The sequence below is a fragment of the Megalobrama amblycephala genome, linkage group LG2 (assembly GCF_018812025.1).
Source record: "Megalobrama amblycephala isolate DHTTF-2021 linkage group LG2, ASM1881202v1, whole genome shotgun sequence".
Taxonomy (NCBI): Eukaryota; Metazoa; Chordata; class Actinopteri; order Cypriniformes; family Xenocyprididae; genus Megalobrama; species Megalobrama amblycephala.
The window spans coordinates 45,403,605-45,424,127 of NC_063045.1; the positions used below are offsets into that span (position 1 = coordinate 45,403,605).

Here is a 20,523-nt window from a genome sequence, read left to right on the forward strand (position 1 = left end):
AAAGGAGTCTTTAATACATTTAATTAAATATTTACTTATTTATGAATCATTTTCAATTCAATTTGGCCTCTCAATTGAAGTTTCTAATTGACGTTGTCACTCACTGTGCCCAAGGAAGGTTTTATCAGATATATCACACTTCTGGGCACAACTACGTAAATAGCTAAATAAAACCTGCACATACACATCAAGATTTTCTAAACTAGAAAAGTTTGCTTAAAAATCCTCAAGAAAGTCAGAAACTCAGAATATTGATTGAATTCAAAGGTGTTTAAAGACTTATATAGTCTGTGTGTGCGATGACCTTTTTGACCTCTGGGAGTTGGCCGGTCCTGTTGAGATGACACAGCAGCTTATCGTCTATCGATTTGTCTATTTATGCTCTTCTTCTCCTCAAAAACACAGACACAACCACTCCTGCATTTCAATCTGCCATTACAAAATTAAATTTAAAATGCATCTATGATTTGCTAATGGTAATGTTCGCTTATACATAGTACGCATTATATATAGTAACAACAGCAAGGTCAAGGGGTCAGTTCCCAGGAAACGCATACTGAAAAAAATGCATGCTTTGAACGCACTCTTGAATAGAAGCATCGCCAAAGGCATAAATGCAAATCCATAATATACTTTAGCATAAGACCACAATTTCAAACTAATGTGCTGTGTGCAGGGTAGTTCATACGTTATGAGAAAAGATGACGTCTTCTTTTGAAAGAGCAAATGAACTGCTAAATGAGAGCAGAAAGCTATTGTAAAGACAGATTACAGTCGGATCTCATCCTTGCTTCACAAAAGGCTCTTCTCAGACTCCCGCCGTCTCTACATCTTCTAAGAATCTCTGTGTTAAAGCCATCCTACCGGGACTCGTGTTTCTAATCCTATCCTTACATCCCCGTGGCTCAGAGGCACTGACTTTGCGCATCTCTCATTGCTGTTCAGCGTAGCATATTTATTTGAAGACTGTATTCGTGTTCTGAGGGCCTGCGAGAGCGAAAAACTTTGAGTTTCCAAAAGCAGTTTGTGGTTTCTGCCTCCATCTCCTCTACATCCCTTGTATTAGCATATTAACCCTGTCTCAAATATGGAAAAAACTTGCTTTTTATCACATAAAAGTGTCTTGTCAAAAAGGAGGAATGGTTTCAGAAAGGAAAACCACTTTGCTTTGAGATTTCAGTTGCTGCTGCTCTTTTTCTTTTGTTGTTTCGCAGTATATTTGGAGTCCCTCTCTATTCCTGTTTCTCTGTTGTTTATGTCTCTGCGTTTCTTGTTGCTTATCGGTTTCTTCCAGTTTTTTTTTTTTTTTACTTTACCACACATTCGCTTGCTGGACGAGGTTTAGATAAATATATATAAATATTCAAAAACCTGTCAGTTTTTACCTCCACTTCTTCTTAATTTTTCTTTGTGTAGCTTATATTAAGAGGAAATATGAGCTAAAGTTCTTGTCACATTCAGTGAACTGTAATGAATTATACAGAACAACACAACAAAGACAGGCAGACTGCAGAATATTTCGACCGGAAAGATCTTCACAGATTGCCTTTGTAAAGCAGTGTAAGTGTGCTGGCAGGGCATGTAACACGCTGGCCTGATCCACTCCCTCCACAGGAAACCGTTCCGTCTTTTGATTTGCTCTTTTTTAAAAGAAGGAAAATAAACACGGCTTCTAGCTTTGACTTTGAATGCATGTGATTCAAACTTTTGTCTAGGGAAGGGAACATTTCTGTGCCAAACTCTTTGACTCTTGTTAAACTGTAAATTACAATTCTGTCATCATTTATTCACTCTCATTTAGTTTCGTTTAGTAGGCTTTGTCTTTCACGGAACACACATGAAGCTATTTAGTGAAATGTCCAAGCTGCTCATTTACAATGAAAGTGAATGGGGACTGCATCAAGCAAGATTTTAATTGAATGGCTTTAATTTTACTCTGTTCCTCACAGAGATCTATCGTTTGGCTTCAGAAGTCTTGGACCACTTTTATTGTGCTTTTTTGTCATTTTAACAACTTAATGGCCACAATCCCCGTTCATGTTCATCGTATGTACTCTTAAAAATAAAGGTTCTTTATTGCCATTTATGATTCAAGGAAGAACATTTAATATCCATTAGGAACCCAAAAATGGTTCTTTTATGGCATCACTGTGAAATTTACAGAGCCTCTAAAGGGACACAGTGAAGGAAAAAAATGTATCTATGCTATTTCATTCTCTCGCAAATGTTTTCACTTGCAAAGAGCTCAAAAGGTTTTGTGAGCAAATGCAAAGTTTCTCGGGTGAATGCAAAACATTTTAATAAAGAAAGTCAAATGGGTGCACATTATATGATAAATAATTTTTATATTTGAGTGAACTATTCCTTTAAAATTTAAAGTATAGATTAATAATTCAGACAAATTGCTTGCATCATTATATATTTATTTTCAGTTATATTTATGAACATGTTCCACAAATGTGTGTGTATATTATTTAATATTTTATTATGTGGGACTACCCTCTGTCCTCTGCTGTGTCACATATACATACATGAATTATTGTGCTTGTTAAAATAGCAAATCATACACCATAACCTCATAACAAACATTGTAATTAAACGTATAAACAACTTTCTGCAATTGCGTAAATCAGTTTGAAAGTGACTTTATGTGCGTATAAGTCATTTTTGTTTTGTTTCCATGCATGGTCACCCCTCCTTTATGATATAAGGACAAGGGCAACGAGGCAGTAAAACCATTAATGAGTGCGCTGTCCCCCTCCAGCTTGTGATTAATGCTGTTTTTTAGTTTTATATGACTCTTTTTTTTGAGTAGACGTTCTTAAACATCAAGATCAGTGGTAAGGATTTACAGCTCATTATCAAATACTGATTGGTCGAGCTAAGGTGTCCGTGTAGGTGCTAAAAAGTGTTAATGTGGTACAAAGAATGTAGAATGTGCAGTTTTGTAGTCTCAGACTAAGATAAGTCTTTAATTAGGCTTCATAATAGTAATATTTATGTCACAGTACTAATTATCCATGATGCACACACATAAAAAAGATACTGTAAAATCATCTCGAAAGCTGAATCTGTAATTTCTGAAAAGTGATTCAGTATACATCATTTAAAGTGCCCCTATTATGCTATTTGAAAGGTTCCTAATTCTGTGTAGGAGGTCTCCTACAACAGGTTTACATGCATCCATGTCAAAAAGCACTTTAATTTTCTCATAATATTATTTCTACGTAATAATATTCACATCACCACATTTTTCAATGATTCTCAAACGACTCATCGGATGAATCACTCTCTCTAAATCCCTCCTTTCCACGAGCATGCTCTGCTCTGATTGGCCAGATGACCCAGTCTGTTGTGATTGGTCTACCGCTTACAGCTCCGGAGCTTCCTAAAGCTCAGCGATTGTACACACTGTAAAGACCGTAACGATTCCGTCGATTTTACCTTATCAATCCGAGCACTAGTCCGATGATGAAATATTGGAATAACTAGTTATTCAACCCAAACCTCCATCACAAGGACAACTTGAACAAGAGTTTCTCAGTGATACTCTACTCAGTTTGATCAGTTTTTATTTAGACGAACAAGCTACAACCTTTGAGAGGGGTTATAATTTTCATGGGATGTCTACGCATAACTTAGGCGGTGTGATTATTGACTTGTGATGTGTGAACTTCGTGGAAATGTGATTTGAATTACTAACGACTCGTTTAAGCGGCTCAGTCGACTTTTTCTTTTGAAAGACTACCTTTATTTATGATGCACTTTCAGCTTTACAACTTTGCAGACTGTTTACATTCACATACAGCTACATTACACAATGCATAAAAGGTCATTTTCAAAAATCCATAATAGGGGCACTTTAAAGGCATAATATGACCTATTTCAGGATAATCAGGATATTCAATGCAATTCAAATTAAAGATAGGACTTGAATGAATTTGATTGTTAAAAAAAAGTGCATTTCATACCAGAATGTAGTCAGACAATTCCCAAGCTATTTGGCTTTTAGTTAATATTAACAAATAGCCCGTGCAAAAAAAAAGTCATTTCAGAGGCAGAGCAAGTCATTTTATTTTATGAAAGATTACAGAGACATTTTTGCTTTGGAATGATATGCACTGATGAATCAAGGACAATAAAAACAGGGACTTGTGTTGATGGATTCAAATGGAGTCAATTTTAAATTCATGTTGGCTTTAAATGGTAACATGGCCGGGTTTGGGCTTTAATAATAGCTACTACAAACAGCAAAGCAAACAAGCCATCATAAACGGAAAATGCAAGAGCAACAGGAAGGAAAATAAAAAGATTTAAAAAAAAAAAAAAAAAAGAAGAAAGAAAGCATAGGACAGTTTACCCAACAGCAAAGCCCCAAGCGAGAGACGATGTGGGAGACTATTCTAATTTCAGTGAGAACTTAAAAAACATGTGAATGTGAAAAAAAAGACAAGCAAAAACAACCAACTGTTAAAATGTCACCACGGCATCAATGCATCTTTCCTCAAAGGAACCCGATCTCATCACAGGCCTCGTCCTCTATCTGTAAAACGCGTTGCTGCTAATGACAGAGAGAAAGTCAGTCCCATCAGGGAGAGCAAGGAACGGTCCTATTAAGAAGGAAAAGTACTATTTAAACCGAGAAGTTTCAGAGGAGCAGTTGTAGGTGGAAGATGTCTCTTCTTCCACTGACAGAATGAGAAAGCGAGAGAGAGATAGAACAGATAGAGAGTGGGAGGCTGAGAGAAAGAGTAGATGGCAGGGCACAGCCGCATTGATTGGCTCCAGCTCGCCCATGGGCTCTGTCGATTGTGCCCCCTCTTAAAAGGTTGCAGTGTTATTAAAAGGTTTCCTTTATCTGTCCGTCACCCTTCTGCTCTAATGATGGTGAGCAGGAGAGGAGGAGCGGTGAGAGATGGGTCTGTCAGAGTCACTTCCTTCCTGTCTCTTTGCTCCCTGCGGTAATTCCCTCCACAGCTGTGCTAACATCCTACTGATGTTACATACTGTATGTGCCATTACTAGATAATTACTTATGATCCTAATTGTATTTGTGGTGCTTTAGAACTTTATTATCGAATATGCAATACTGAAAAAAAGGAAAGATTGTTGGTATATTGCTGGTTTGGGTGGTTTTCTAGATGACAAATGCCCAAGCCCTTTTAAAAGCAGCTAAACAGACCTGCCTACCTAACTTACTAGCATTCCCAGGCTGGGGGACCAGCCAGACCATCTGAAGATCAGATTCCCAGCTTATTAGTGTTACATGAAAAATGCAGGAAAATGAAGTTAGAAGTTACATTTTTGAGTATTATTAATACATTTCAAATATTATTACATAATTTAACTATCAGTCAATTTTACATCAGTGTATAAATACTCATACAACTTCAAAATTAAATTAAATAATTCAAACTTACTGTTCATCACCACTCTATCACATGTGCACATTTTTACCACAAGTAATGAACTCGATTTTCCTGAATTTTTCCTACAGACAGTAAACATTTGAAACACATGACATTAAAACAACAATAACATTCTACTTGTTTCAATGAAACACATGCACATGACTAATTAACACTTTTTGGGAATCAATAAAAGTGAAAATCACTCACTCTGATGCTTCACGCTCACCCCGGAAACACACAGAGGGCCTACAGAGCAATTTTCTCTCGTCTTAATTAAACACAATTCAATAACACTGGTTAACGTTGAATTATACACAAATATAATGTTAATATTATGCTGATATTGATGATAGATAATCACTTACGCTTCTTCGAGAAACATTTGCATTGATTTGATTCCCCACACAGAGACGTATCTTCACAGAAATCACCATCAATTAACACAATACACAGCCATCTGAATAAGCAAAACACTGAGGAGTTTATAATTCACTAGAAATGCATATTTCTTGTTGTTTTTTTTTTTTATGGACTTTAATGGTATCGACTCTCCACCACGTGAGCACCATCGAAACCGCGTTGTAAAATCGCACTGCTCACAGGTAACTCTCACAACATATCCAGACAGTCACATTTCTTAAAGCATTGTTTCCCAACCTAGGGTCACTAAAGATTTAAGAGGGGTCGCCAAGCTCATTGTAGTTTGAGGGTTAGTGAGGAAACAGTTACCAGTTTGACAATAAACCACAATGCAATTTCTGCCGGTTAGTATTACAGTTTAATATTTTAATCATCATTAAAACTGCATTTGACTGTACAGTATTAAGCAAAGTAAGCACTCACGCAGATACAGCAGGAAGTGTAGGTTTCGTTTGAAAAAAATGGCGAAAGAAGTGAGAGGTTTTACAACAGAGTTCTGAGGGAAATAATATGAATTAAAGTATGAATGGATTCTATGAATGTATCTCTGAAGGGAACTGACTGCCTTGAAAAGTTTTGATGGCATTTTCTTTTCATCGTCCCTCTGAGTAAGGCGTAGTGTTTATAAGCGCAGCTCTGCTTTGTTTATGGGGTTACGGGGGAAACAGCTCTATTTCTGCTGTTACAAAAGCACAACCTACTGACAGAGAATGGATTTACATTTTCATTCAGCCTGTTTGCGTTTTTTGTTTGTGAAACTCAGACCACATTTTTATGCGCTGTTGTAAATTTAGAATTTAAGTAAAGTTAATGGAAAATAAGCTAATGTACATTCTAGAACAATTCTGATTCTAATTCATATAATAAAGTATCTAGAATGTGGGTTCGTTAAGGATTTTAAATGTTAAAATAGGGGTCTCCTGGAAAAAAGTTTGGGAACCACTGTCTTAAAGGGCCACCGGGACAACATTCCATCAATGGATGAGAAAGGCACTAAAACATGCTGTATGTGCAGTACATTTAAACCAGGGCTTGGATAACCAGTCTCGTGACTGACATGGCAAACTTTTCACCTGGTTTATTAGTTTAGCCTGTTTGCTTTTTTGTAGGTGGTGTCCCAGGCTGACCAACTGAAAAGTGCCTAAAACCCCTTTAAAACCAGCTAAACATACTAACTTTACCAGCTTGTCTAGGTAGGGAAGCTGATCTTCAGATGGTTTAACTGGTTTCCAATAGTGTTGTAGTACTCGAGACCGGTCTTAAGACCATTTTTTGAAAGTCTTCGTCTTGTCTTGGTCTCGGCCGCATTTGGTCTCGATCTTGTCTTGGCTTCAGACTAAGGGTGTATTCAAACTAGGCACGGTTGCCTTGAACCGAGCCCGAGCGCGATTGTCCCCCCTCCCCACTCCGTCGCTGGGCCGGAGCACGCTTACATCATATACAATACAACTTTTTGAATGGAAGAAAACAGGAAGAAAAGCACTTTTGCTAAGATGCTGCCTAATATATTTATAATTTATGCCGCGCAGCGATTTTCACTTGCATGTATCAGAGAATTATTACAAAGACAGCCACCTCTTCCAAGCGGGCCAGGGACGGCTAAACGAACCACGCCTGGGCACAGAACGGAGCGATCACACTTGTCAAACAAACCCGGGCTTTGGGGGTCAAATGCACTCGGGCACGGTTCAGAGCGCCCAGTGTGAGAACACCTTAAAAGGACTCTGGATTTTATTTCAAGACCGGTCAAGACCACAACTGCGAGATATCACTAAATTGCCATTGCATTGTCTGATTTCTTTGTTAACATCATTAATTTGATTAGATGTAAAACTTACTGCTTTAAGTGCAATCATTGACTTTATTTCTAATTTCATTTATTTTGTTACTGTTGTGCCGGGTCAGAAATCAACAAGGGATTGTCAAAAATGTCCCCAAAATTAGTACAAATGCCCACAAAATTCAAGATATGATTGCAAAAAAGTACTTGTGATCATGATATTTATATTATAACATATGATATAATTAAGCAATATCACAAGAAAGAGGCAAACGTGATATTTTTCGTGATTTTTTTTTTTTTACAAATGTTCACAAATTAAAAAAAAAAAAAACATTAATTTCAACATTATTTATGCATTTGTAATTGTACCAGTTCAGATGCAACTTCTGTTCTACCTCTGCAGCGTAAAGATGAATTTTGTTGTTTTAATTGTTGTTTTAACAGCTCTATATAGTGTCTTTTATTATTCTAATTGTAATTATTGATTAAAAATAAGACATTTCTCAGGCAGTAAATGTGGATCTTTCAGATGAATTTGAGGAGTGCTAGTCCGGTCTTGGTCTTGACTCTGTCTCGACTTGCCTTGGCCTTGGTCTTGGTCTAGTCTTGGTCTCGACACACACTGGTCTTTGCCTCGACTTTGGTCTCGGTTTAGGTGGTCTTGACTACAACGCTAGTTTCCAAGAGACCAGTGGCTAAACAGCAGACAAATGGCCAAAACCCCTTTAAAACTGGCATATCAGAACAGCCTAGCCAGTTTGGCCTTGCAGGGAAGCTGGTCTTCATATGGTCTAACTGGTCTCCAATAGACCAGTGGGTGACCAGTAGACAAATGGTCAAAACTTCCCTTAAAACTGGCAAAACATACCAGCCTAACCAGTTTGGCCAAGCTAGGAGACCAGCTAACCTCTTTAGGCTGGTTTATAGCAGTTTTTTTTCCTGCTAGGTTAATCCAAGGAACAAGTTTGTCCTCACCCCCTCACCTTATACTTCAAAACAAACATCAGCCTCCCGACTTGATATCAGTATGCTCTGAAATGTTTATAAAATAAAATGATGTGCCAAATGAATATGCTCATCTGGGGAAAAAACATCCCGAGGTAAATACTCATAATCAGAAACAGGTGTCTCGCCGCAAGCAGGTGTTTGTGTTCGTTAGAGAGAGTTCGAGCAGTACAAAGAGTTTTATCCTGTGTTCTGACACAGAGTGCCAGACTCACTCTACTATCCAGCTGTGCTCATTGACCCTTGGCCACTCAAATTGTGTCCGATCAACACAGAGCACTTGCAAGCTAGAAACAGTTTGGTAGGTCACCTTTAAAGAACAGAACTTTCATCCTTCGGTTCGACTTTTTCGAATTTTGAGCTCATTCTCAAATAAGTCATTGGAGGACAACATGCAGCACTGATCCAGTCAATGACCTGAACATTGCTCCACTGAGTCCAAACATAGCGATCGACCCACTCCCGCAAAGCACACCAATTCACCGACCCAGAACTACAGTCGGTATTGGCAAAGTCAATGGGATTCACCAGCTCTGACCATTAATGTGGTCAATGAGCCAGTCTTCCACTAAATACAGATTCTGCTTCAAGATGGCTGTTCCAAAACAAGGGATATGGGAAAGACAGAGGCCAGGGGACGGGCATCCGAATGCAGGTTGCCAATCTGGGATTTCACACATGAAGGATCCCACACCTGGTCTGTAGAGGACTCTCAGGCTATTGAGCTTGGTACATTGAGTTTTGTCCCGAGTTGACACTCAGATGCAGCTCTGACCTCAACTTGACACTGCAACAAAAAAACGAGCCACCTAAGGGGTCTGCCTGTCATTTCCTATTCAAAAACTCATGTATCCTACCCCAACTGATTCAGTTTGCATCCTTTCATGCAAGTGCAGAGGATTTAGCACGCAAGTGCTGTGATCAAACTGTGTGGGTTCAAATTCAGCTTAGGACTACTCACATAATACTGCATTCTAATTCTGTAGATTCTAATTTTGGTCCAAATAGTGTTGATGTTGTAGAAAATAATAACTGAATAGTATGTTTTGTGTCTTTTTGTTTGCTTAATTGTTCATCAAAGGTCCTGAAGGAAATTCGGGACGAGGACTGGGATTTGGGGAACATTGTTTACACGCTGACCAACAGAAGGAGAGGGGAGGCATCTGTCACTTATGCTGAGAGCCATGACCAGGTTAGTAATTTGTAAATTTAATAAAAGATTTAGTAGAACCTTCCTTTCTCGACCAGCTGCACAAACACTTTGGTGTAACTTGATGTTTTCTTTGCGTTATACAAGGTTGTACACACTCAAATCTCGCTTCTTGCTAGGCGTTGGTTGGGGACAAGTCACTGGCATTTTGGCTGATGGACAAAGAGATGTACACCAACATGAGTGCTCTCATTGCTATGACGCCTGTTATAGACCGTGGCATCCAGCTGCATAAACTCATTCGTCTCCTCACTCACAGTCTGGGAGGGGAGGGCTACCTCAACTTCATGGGTGAGTCTCCTTGGAAACCACTTTTGCTAGATACTTGGTGCTTTGCTGTAATGTGCCTCCACCGAGGAAGAGGAAGTGGGTTTGTTAGTGTTTTTGGCAAACATAAACAAGTTTTGTAGCATACTGAGTTAAGGGGCTCGCACACCGGACGCGAAGCTCAGCGCCGCTCAGCGCCACGACACGTTTTTAAAATTGTAACACATTATTTTCTATGAGTGTACGCACACCGGCGGCGATATTCGGCGCCTGTCCGCGGCGCCCAGAAAACAATAGAAAACAATGTTAAGACATGTCGCGGCGTTGCGCGGCGCTGAGCTTCGCGTCCGGTGTGCGAGCCCCTTTAGTCTAAGGGTTTGTTCTAAGAATTTTACGGAATAGATTTCAAATGGTTAGTTCCAAATATTGGTGTGGTTGCAATTGGCATTACAATTAAAAAACAGATATTTATACATTTTGTGATATCAGTTTATAAAATGAGACGATCCTTACGACGATCCATACCTCTTTCCACCATAATGTGTCTCGTTCTGGAGCCAGAGACAGTTCTGAGCCTGTCGCAGACTGGCTGCGTGTTTCCACAGACTTGAGAAATGAACAGTGACGTAATGCTGCTACGTGTTGTTTACCTGACTAAAAACTAACATTGCGTATCTCAGTGTTTGTCTAGGTGGCATATTGTAATTTTCACAGTACCGAGAGTGATTTTAATATTTAGACATACAGAGGACCACCATAGACAACGTCATCATTTATCCACCCCTCGGCTCTGTTCAAGACAAGCAAATATTTAGGGCTGGAGTTGAACCGTTGAACGGTTGAAAAAAAAAATTGTGACCAGCACAGAACCCATCTGCACACCATGTTGGTGTTGCTATCAGACTAGTGGCCAAAAAGAAAGCTAAGTAAGTGTGTACACACATCACAACACAGGAAAAGAAACTACACTCATGGGCTTGAGGCAGTAAAAGATTGCTGTCTAGATGAGTAAAGATGTCTTTCATTACAAGCGCACTCCTCTTCTATCAAACACATAAAAGCATTTCACTTTGTCTGCTCATCCATGTCTGTGCGACAGTACTAAAAACAGTAATATGTCCAAAGGTTACCATCTTTGTATCTCTCCATCTGCAAATAGTAAGTAAAGGCACTTCAGTATAATTGCATACAAAGGCGAGTGGCAGAGCACATTCAAAAAGGAAAAAAAAGGAAAATATGCCTGACACTTGAAACAGTCAAGGCCAGACAGCAAACAGCAGCGCCATCAGATCGATGGCGAGGCAGTCGTTTAGCCCGTGTTGAGCGAGAACAAATTGTTCAAGCAAAAGAATCAATCTGACATGTCAAGCTAAAGCTCCTCATCCTCGAAAATTCCTCTTAACTCAAAGTGAGAGAAAGGCCAGAACAAAATAAAAACGAAACATTTGGTGAACATGGAAGAGGACATACCTGCATTTCAAGAGAAAAGGAACAAATCTGGGAGATTTGGCTTCAAAAAAGCTATTCAACAGATCTATATTTCCCAGGAAAAAAAAATTCACTGAACATAGGTCACCCTTTTGTGGGCATGCTGTCACACTATATGGGGTAAGCTGTCACAACAGTCTATTATATGCTTTTCAGAAAAATTTAAGACCGTAAAACAATAATAACAATTATGAAACAAAATGTTCAAAGTAATTTGTAGATTTATAACATTTAAAACATATAGGACAACTTGCCCCAATAAAATGTGACTCCCAAACTGATTTCCCTCAGTTCTATTGAGTAGATTTAAAGCAGAACATAGTCAGTTCTTTTTTTCACTAGCTTTTTTAGTAACTGAATTATGACCTAGTGAAAACTGCGTAAAGAAGCACTTGGTGGAACAGAGCGAGTTTGTCCTGGCGGTGCAGGTGAAAGACTATACTGCACTCCTTCTCAAATCAATGCTCAGTTTTGCTCAGATCCATCCACACAAACACATCGATCTCTCTCCCCGCTTACACTGTTAATTAGCATGCTGCGGCTACATCATCTCCTGCACCAGCCGACACGCTAGTACAGCTCTGTAAATATTCCAGCCCGTTTTTGAGGTCGCTGTTTGAACTGTGAGAGCTGCTTCAGGCTTGGCAGATTAACATCCGTTGGTTCATGAGATGGTTGTGGTGCACGTCCATTCCTCCCTGCCCTCTTTCTCTCCGGATCATTGTGCTATTGGACATTGATGTTAGCAGTGTTCCTCCTCTGATTAGTAGTTCTCTTTCATTGACTTTGGCTCCTCTCCTAGGAACTAGAGAACTGATCAGAAATCGTTACGCCTGTCTGCCTCTGCTGTTTGTTATTACAACTATCACTGTTATTTAGGATGTGCATGTACATACATGGATGGATGGATGGATACAGTAGCATAATAAGCATAGTTTTAAACAGTAATTTTTAAATATTTAGGTTTATATTAGCTTGTTGACAGCTAATGTTTATCATTACATATCAAAAATAAAGTATGTTTTCAGAAGCATAAAACACTACAATATTTTCTCTCTTAAATGGCTCATTTCTTTTCCCAACATGCCAGCAGAGCAAATAATTCACCAATTTAAACCCGCTATCTGCGCACATCCAAGGATTCAGGGTTAGCGTGGGAGAAATAAGATGAAAAAGAATGAAAGTTTCAAGTTAAAAGGAGGTTAAATAAAAACAAGAACAAATCATCCTGTCACTGGTGTATGTGGAAGTGAAAGCAGAAAAACACCAGTCCTGATTAATAGAAATTTCAGCAGGAGATCAGAGAAGCATTAGCCTGACAGCGCGGAGGCTGCCAGACAAGGCCTGAGAAGCACACAGGAAGGCAATGTGCCTGAAGAGGCTTTAATTGAATTTGAAAGGGGTGCCATTTTCTTCGCGCAGCAAAAGAGTTTCATTTGTGGGCGGGAAGCGTTGGCCTGCATTTATTTATTTACTCTCTGTTTTAAGTACCTCTTTAGCCTTTTCCGATGGAGCAGGGTAGGTTGAGAACTCAGAAACAGGGAACAAAACTTGCTTTTCCCCCTCTTCTGTTTGTTTCGAATATCTCATTAGTTTGAAAAGAACATTATGTCCTGTCCCTGCTGGTTCGCATGCAAGAACTTTTGTAGTTTGATTTGATAGAAAACCAAAACAATCCTGCACACTAACAATACTTGCAAAACCGTGTCAAAAATATTTCATCAGCAACGTTTCAGTCGCATAACCTTCATCAGGCATCAACATACTATTTAAACTCAATTGCATTTAAAATAATAACATGACCAATCACAGTGAAGAATCAACAATTTCCAATCAAGCTGAATACCTCATTAACACCACTTCACATAGTTACATCCTCAATCATATATTGTAAATGGTGAGAAAAAAGAAAGAAAAAACAAAAAAACACATACAGTACATACATACATAATAACTATAACATCACATTAAATAATGCTTTACCCTTCAGACTTTATCACCTATGGGTATGAATGATGAAGATCCAAAACAACTCGCGTCTCTGTAAGAACAATTCAATATCGCCTCCTCTAGGTGGCACACAAATTTTTTCGATGACGCAAAATTGTAAGGAGGAAACATCGGCCACGAAAATGTGCCGCGACAGGATAATTAACATCTTTTCTTCTGATAGAACTCTTATGCTCACTAATTCTTTGTTTTAGCTGACGTGAAGTTTTTCCAACATAACCCAAACCACAAGGACACCGGATCAAATAGACAACATGTGTAGAGACACAAGTGATCACAGAATTAATGCTAAATTTTTTCCCAGTTCTTGGATGACAAAAAATTATGTTTTAGTTTCCATTTAGTAAAGGAATGATTAATCTCTGAGATGGACTAAGAATGCAACTCTGAAAACGGCCATGTACTAAATGATCTTTTAAGTTCTTAGCCCATTTATAGACAATCAGCAGAGGATGCTGGAAAATTGCACCCAACTCAGGATCAGAGGACAACAAATACCAGTATTTTTTTAAAAATTGATCTTATCAAATAAGACTTAGAGGAATAGGTCATAATAAAAGTGAAAGAATGCTTTTTTAACATGTCTTTTGAAAAGTTGTGCTGAATGCTTCGTCAATCCATTCAGAAGGATAGCCTCTTTCGAAAAATGTATTTTAATGATTTCCGTTTTTTCAATAAAATCTGAGTCAGAATAACAAATCCTCTTAGGCAGACCCTTTTTTAGAAAGGTCAGATGGATAAATTCCCGAACCTCATTGTAATCTCCCCAAAAAAATACAGACTATATCATTAATGTACCTATACCATTTAATAATGCGTGAACAGAAAGGATTTTTTTTTCAGAAATAAATACATAACAATGCTAAAAAAAACAAAAAAAAAAAACAATTGGCATAATTAGGGGCAAAAATCGAACCCATTGCCGTACCACTAATCTGAAGGGGGAAAAAATCTTTATCAAAACTGAAATAATTATATTTCAAAACATATGAAGCCATCTCAATCAGAAACTCTGACGGTGGTATGATATCACCCCGTGCAGAGAGGTAATGTCTAAGGGCATTAAGCCCTCTCTCATGTGAGATGTTAGTATATAGACTCATTATATCCAAAGTTAATAATAAAGACATATCAGGTAAATCATGTAACTCAGAAATCTTATTAATGAAATCAGTGGAATCCCTAATGTAAGATGGTAATGAATGTACAAATGGTTTAATAAAAAAGTCAACATACTGAGATAAAGGAGATAAAAGGGAATTAGTCTGTGCCACGATTGGTAGACCTGGAGGATCAATTAATCTTTTATTGATCTTGGGAAGAGTATAAAAGACAGGTTTGATTTAAGAAAAGACCAGTTTAGGGGCTTTTATTTCTGCGTATCACTGAAGTAAATGTGACTAAACTTGAAAACAGTTTGCATTATTCATGAACTTGAAGTTGATCCTGAACTGGACATTAATTATTGACAATAAAGTGTTCAAACAAACCTGCTTTTGAGAAATATTTGGCTTGAAAAGTGTGCTTTGCAGTCTTTCCTCAAAATAAATGCCACCTTTTGTGATATTTTGTTATTTACTGCAATGGCATTTGTGCATTTTAAGGGTGGCTTAAGTATCCAAATACATTTTAGGGCCAGTGTATGAGTGTTATTAGATTTGTGGTGAAGTAAAGGTAATGTTTGCTCCTACTGGAATAGAGAGGAAGTTATTCCACCTATTAGACAGACTCCTACCCCCCTAATTAAGACAGGAATAGGCAGACGGCTAGCAAAATTGCACACTAAACAAAAGCAGCCAGACACACAGACTATATATTTAAAAGCATCCAGCTAAAGTTGTCTCCGGGTTATTAAGACAGAAGTTTGGAGTGTTATTTTGGCAGAGGTCTTACCAAGCATTCTTAACATGGAAACCACAAGGTCGTCGCCTTTGTGATGCAAAAGAGTCTTGATCTTGCTGTTTTGTTGTCTGAATGCCCCCTCTTGTAACTTTCACAAGCATAATGCAAAAAGTAACTTTTTGTATGTATAAGCATTTTTGTATAAAGGTATAAAATTAGCATATTCAGAGGCACTTGCCAAGCCAAACGCTATTATTATTCCTTATTCTCACAGATTTAAGTGAGTGCTACAGACGTAAGTGTGCGTGCTATGACATTTATAAGCAACTGGACTTAAGATTTTTGCCTTGTGGATGAAAAAATTGCCATAAAATTCTCATAAAAACCAGAAGAAGGGGTCCCCTGGGTGAACTCTTTTTTAGTATGATGTGACATAATCTTTTTTTTTTTTCCTTGATGATGCAATGAAAGAAAATCTGTATTCATTTTCCACTTGTAAACAACCCCTCTAAGACATTAACATTTAAAAAAAAAATCAACTCAGAGTTAGAAATTGGTGTGACTCACACTTTTTTTTTTTTTTTGGAATAAATAAAATTTAAATGGTTTTTATATTCATCTGAATTTGGTTTCCAGATACACTTGACTGATCATAGTATCCTACAGAGCCAATTAGATATGTGGAGAGTTGTTTAGAGAGGTAATTCAAACATAACAGGTAGCTTTGAATTAGGTTAATTAAAGCTGGCTGAAAATGAAGTCACACTTCATTTATCATAACATACTTTAAACTCATCTAACATTGAAAAATGACTGTCATTCAAAGAACACACATTGTACTGTTTGAGCTCTACATGTCGTTTTTTTTTTTTTTTTCCCCTATAATTCTCAGACCAAAATCCATATTGAGCCTCATCTTTTAGTCCCACCTCTGCAGGGGCTGCATACAAGTCACATTATCTTTAACAGAGAAGGCAAGAGCTTCTTTCTTTGACTTCAAATTGACACCAAACTCAAAGACCATCTAATCTCCACCTTGCAGCTTGTTACACATGAAAGAGATGGAGAGCTAAGAAGAAGTCCATTTCTTATTTATGGGTTCATTTGGAGGGCTTTTCATGCAAACTGTTTAAATCCCATTGCAGCTCACCAGGATCTTTGGCCTCACTCTATAGTAACCAAAGAGAAACTTGACTTCAAACATCACTACACGTCAGATCAGATTATGGGCTTAGTGGAATCTTAAAAGGGAAGTGTGTGTGTGTGTGTGTGTGTGTGTGTGTGTGTGTGTGTGTGTGTGTGTGTGTGTGTGTGTGTGTGTGTGTGTGTGTGTGTGTGTGTGTATGCACGCTTTTTGTGTGGTTATTTGAGGCCAGACTGCCTAATCAAAAATGAAAATGGTATGCTTACGCTAATTGACAAGTCTGACTCTGTCCTATTCAGAAGGTTTCAGTGGGGAAACCGCATGGTCGTGGCCTGATGTTTTTGATCGTGGTGTTTTGTTGTCTTAGTGCACTCTTGTGACTCTCACAAACTAATGCAAAATGTGACGTTTTGTATGTATCAGCATTTTGTAAAGTGGCAAAATTAGCATATTTAGTGGTGCTTGCTAAGGCAAACACTATTTCTGCTTCTCATTCTTACAGGATTTGGACTTTTTGCACCATTTGTGCAATAGACATGAATGATGCCTGAAATTGTGTGAATTTTTAAGAAATACAGTATGCTATTTCTTTACTCAATGGTCGTACTTAACCATTTTCAATTAAACAATCAAAAAAGTCCATAGATTTTGCAGAGGACGTTTAAAAGTTCGGTAAGATATCAGTAAAGTCAGTAAGATTTTTTTTTTTTAATGAATGCTCTTAATCAGCAAGGATGCATTAAATTGATCAAAAATAACTGTAAAGATGTTTACATTGTTTACAAAAAAGCATCATATCTATCATAAAAAAAAATCTATAAATTCTGTAATTTTTTTTGAATTTCAAATAAATTCTTTTGAACTTTCTACTCATCAAAAAAAAAAAAAAACAGCATCAGCTTTACTCACCCTCAGGTCATCCTATGTGTAAATGACTTTATTCTTTCTGATGAACGCAATCGGAGATATATTAATAAATATCCTGACACATCCAAGCTTTTGAGCGAGACCGAGTATGAGCTGAAGAAAGTGCCTCCATCCACATCCATTCGGCTACGGGGGGTTAATAAAGGCCTTCTAAACAAAGCGATGCGTTTGTGTAAAAAAAAAAAAATCATATTTAACATGTTATGAAATAAAATATCTAGCTTCTGCCAGACCGCCTTCTGTATTCAACTTACAAAGAAAGTAGGGCTACACAATTTATAGCATGATACGAAAAATAACATTGAACTTAAACACTTAAACGCGATTCTTAGTGTGATTATGAAATAGCAAAGGCTGCGATTATTTTTTTTATGTGCAGCTTGTCGATGAACTATGGCTCCATATGCTAATCCATCTGAAAGCACTGCGAGTTTGAGGCGTTTATAATGTACGTTTGAAACAGCAATGCGCGTCAAACATATTTCCAGACATGAGAAGCATTTATTAACATCTTGTCCAACAAAAGACAACATTTAATAACATGTTTTTACTCCAAACTCTCTTCATAATGACAGTTGAGCATCCTTTCTGCGCAAGAGCGCCCTCTGGCTTACAGTTCTGACAAGCTGCGCATTAAATAAATTGCAGCCTTTGCCAAATCGCTTGCAATTTAATCACGATAAATTGTGCAGCTTAACTGACCACTGACTTGAGGGTAAATAAAGCTTGGGGTAATTTTCATTTGAAAGTGAACTAATCCTTTAAGACTGGAGTAATGGATGCTGAAAATTCAGCTTTGCCATCACAGGAATAAATTACATTTTAAAATATATTTAAATAGAGAACAGTTGTTTAAGTTTAAAATAGCATTTCACAATATTACTGTATTTTTGATCAAGTATATGCAGCATTGGTGAGACATAAACATAAAAAAAAAAAAAAAAAAACTTGCCAACTCAAATTTTGATTAGAGTATAAAGAGCATATATTGTTTTTCAAAAACTTTCAAACAAAGCATTAAATGTTTGTCTTGACAATCTTTGCTTTTTAGTTAAACATTAATTTTATATTTCTTTGAATTTTAATTTTACCTCCTTACATTCTATTTCAAATTGCAATTTTGCATCCTGTTTGTCACCTCAATTAAAATTTTCAATTATTAAAACTACTTGACAGCCGCCTAGCAACACACTTAGCAAAACTACTCAGAAGAACATCTTAGCAGCCACATACAGTATCAATATCCTGGCTGTTGCATGGGTGAGTTTTGTGTGGGCATTTTCTTCAGAAAATGTAAAATTCTGCTTGTGCTTCTATAACTTTTTCAATCTCTGGGTTGTAGCATTTGCTCCTAGCTGTAAGGGGGTTGGGGGGGGGGGGGGTGGTAGCTGTTAACCTGCACCTGGACAGCAGCAGTCCTTCTGGCCTTGATGAAATCCATCTCCCTTGTATGTTGCCCAGTTATACGTAGCTCCCATATTGATCTAACCTTGGAAAAACATACAGTTCGACCCCTTTTACCTGTCAGTCAACTGGTGGGTTGAAGTGAGCTTCATATATCTCTCAAAAAGACAACTGCAGAATTATGCACAACATAGGCAGCGAATCTATAGAACCTTCACATTCGGCCTATTTCATTCAGGCTAAACTTTCACTCAGGAAATCCATTCCGCCTATCAGCAGTTGTGTTTGCTCAAAATGCTCTTTTCAAAGCTCTCCCATAACTTTCAGGGCTACAGCGTCAGTGCGAGGAGTGAATAATTTAAGATTATCTTAATATATGTGCAGGTGGAGAGCAGCGGACGTCCCTTATCGTTGTGTCTGTATTCAGCGCATGGGGCGGTAGGATAAGGCGCATGACGGAGGTGACAGGGGCCGTAAGAGAGACAAAGTGTCTTGTCATCTTCACTCTCTTCGTTTAATTATGGAGTCTGAGCTGTCATGGTTCTTTGTGCGAGCGTTTGCCACTTTCTGCACTGCTAGCCTATGCTCTGTCTCTCTCCGGTTGACACATGATATGACTCTATCAGAATTATTTGCCGCAGAAGGTCCCCGTGCACATTAAGTAAAGTTCAAGTGGAAGCTGAGGGATTTGATCGCTCTGATATGCTCTCTTTCTTTTCCCCCTTTTTATTTCTTCTTCCTGCCATGGATCCTTCAATGTCTCAATGTCTTTTTTTGCTGCTGCTTTTTTTCTTCTTATTTATCAGTGAATGTGTTTAAGGACTCATTAGTTTAAACTTTAAAGTTACCTTGATGGTTTAATTGAGAAAGTAAGTTTGAATCGGGAAGAAAAGAAAGATCCTCTTCATCAATCAAATTGCATTAACCCATCTATTTCTCATTCATTCATTCATTCATTATAATTTTATTTATAATATTATTATTACTATATGTTATTAGTATTTATAATGTTATTATTTTCACATAATATAAAGTACTATTCTATAGTTAGATAAAATTGCATTTATTTATTTTTATTTATGTTTATTCAAATTAATACTATATTATAATTATGTATAATGTTGTTTTTTTATTATTATTATTATTATTATTATATGTAGTAGCATAATTTAAATAATTTAAATAATTTTATGTTTACTATAATTATGTATTTATAATAATGTTATTGTTAGTAGTAGTATTTACATAATTTAAAGTATTATATACAATAAGTAGTTTATTAATTTATTGTCATTTTATTGATAATATATATTCTTAGTATTTATTTATAATGTTGTTATTTTTACATAATATAAAGTATTATTTTGTAGTTAGTTTTGATACAATTTTATTTATTCATTTATTTATTTTAATATTTTATTTATATTAATATAATATTATAAATTGATGTATAATATATAATTATTGTTATTATTATATTTAGTAACAGTGTAATTTAAACCATTTAAAGTATACTACGATTTATTTCAAATAATGTTATATATGTTATTGTTTTAGTATTATTTACATAATATAAAGTATTATATACTAAAATGTATTTATTTTTATTACA

The 20,523-nt window shown here is 37.1% G+C and overlaps 1 protein-coding gene across 1 annotated transcript in view; it reads left to right on the forward strand.

Annotated features, from left to right (window-relative positions):
- Positions 1 to 20,523, forward strand: part of gbe1a (glucan (1,4-alpha-), branching enzyme 1a) — a 176,020-nt gene that overhangs the window by 111,253 nt on the left and 44,244 nt on the right. The window contains exons 11-12 of the mRNA XM_048178643.1: positions 9,701 to 9,811; positions 9,949 to 10,120. Of these exons, the coding sequence (XP_048034600.1) occupies positions 9,701 to 9,811; positions 9,949 to 10,120 (283 nt within the window). The remainder of the gene's footprint in view (positions 1 to 9,700; positions 9,812 to 9,948; positions 10,121 to 20,523) is intronic.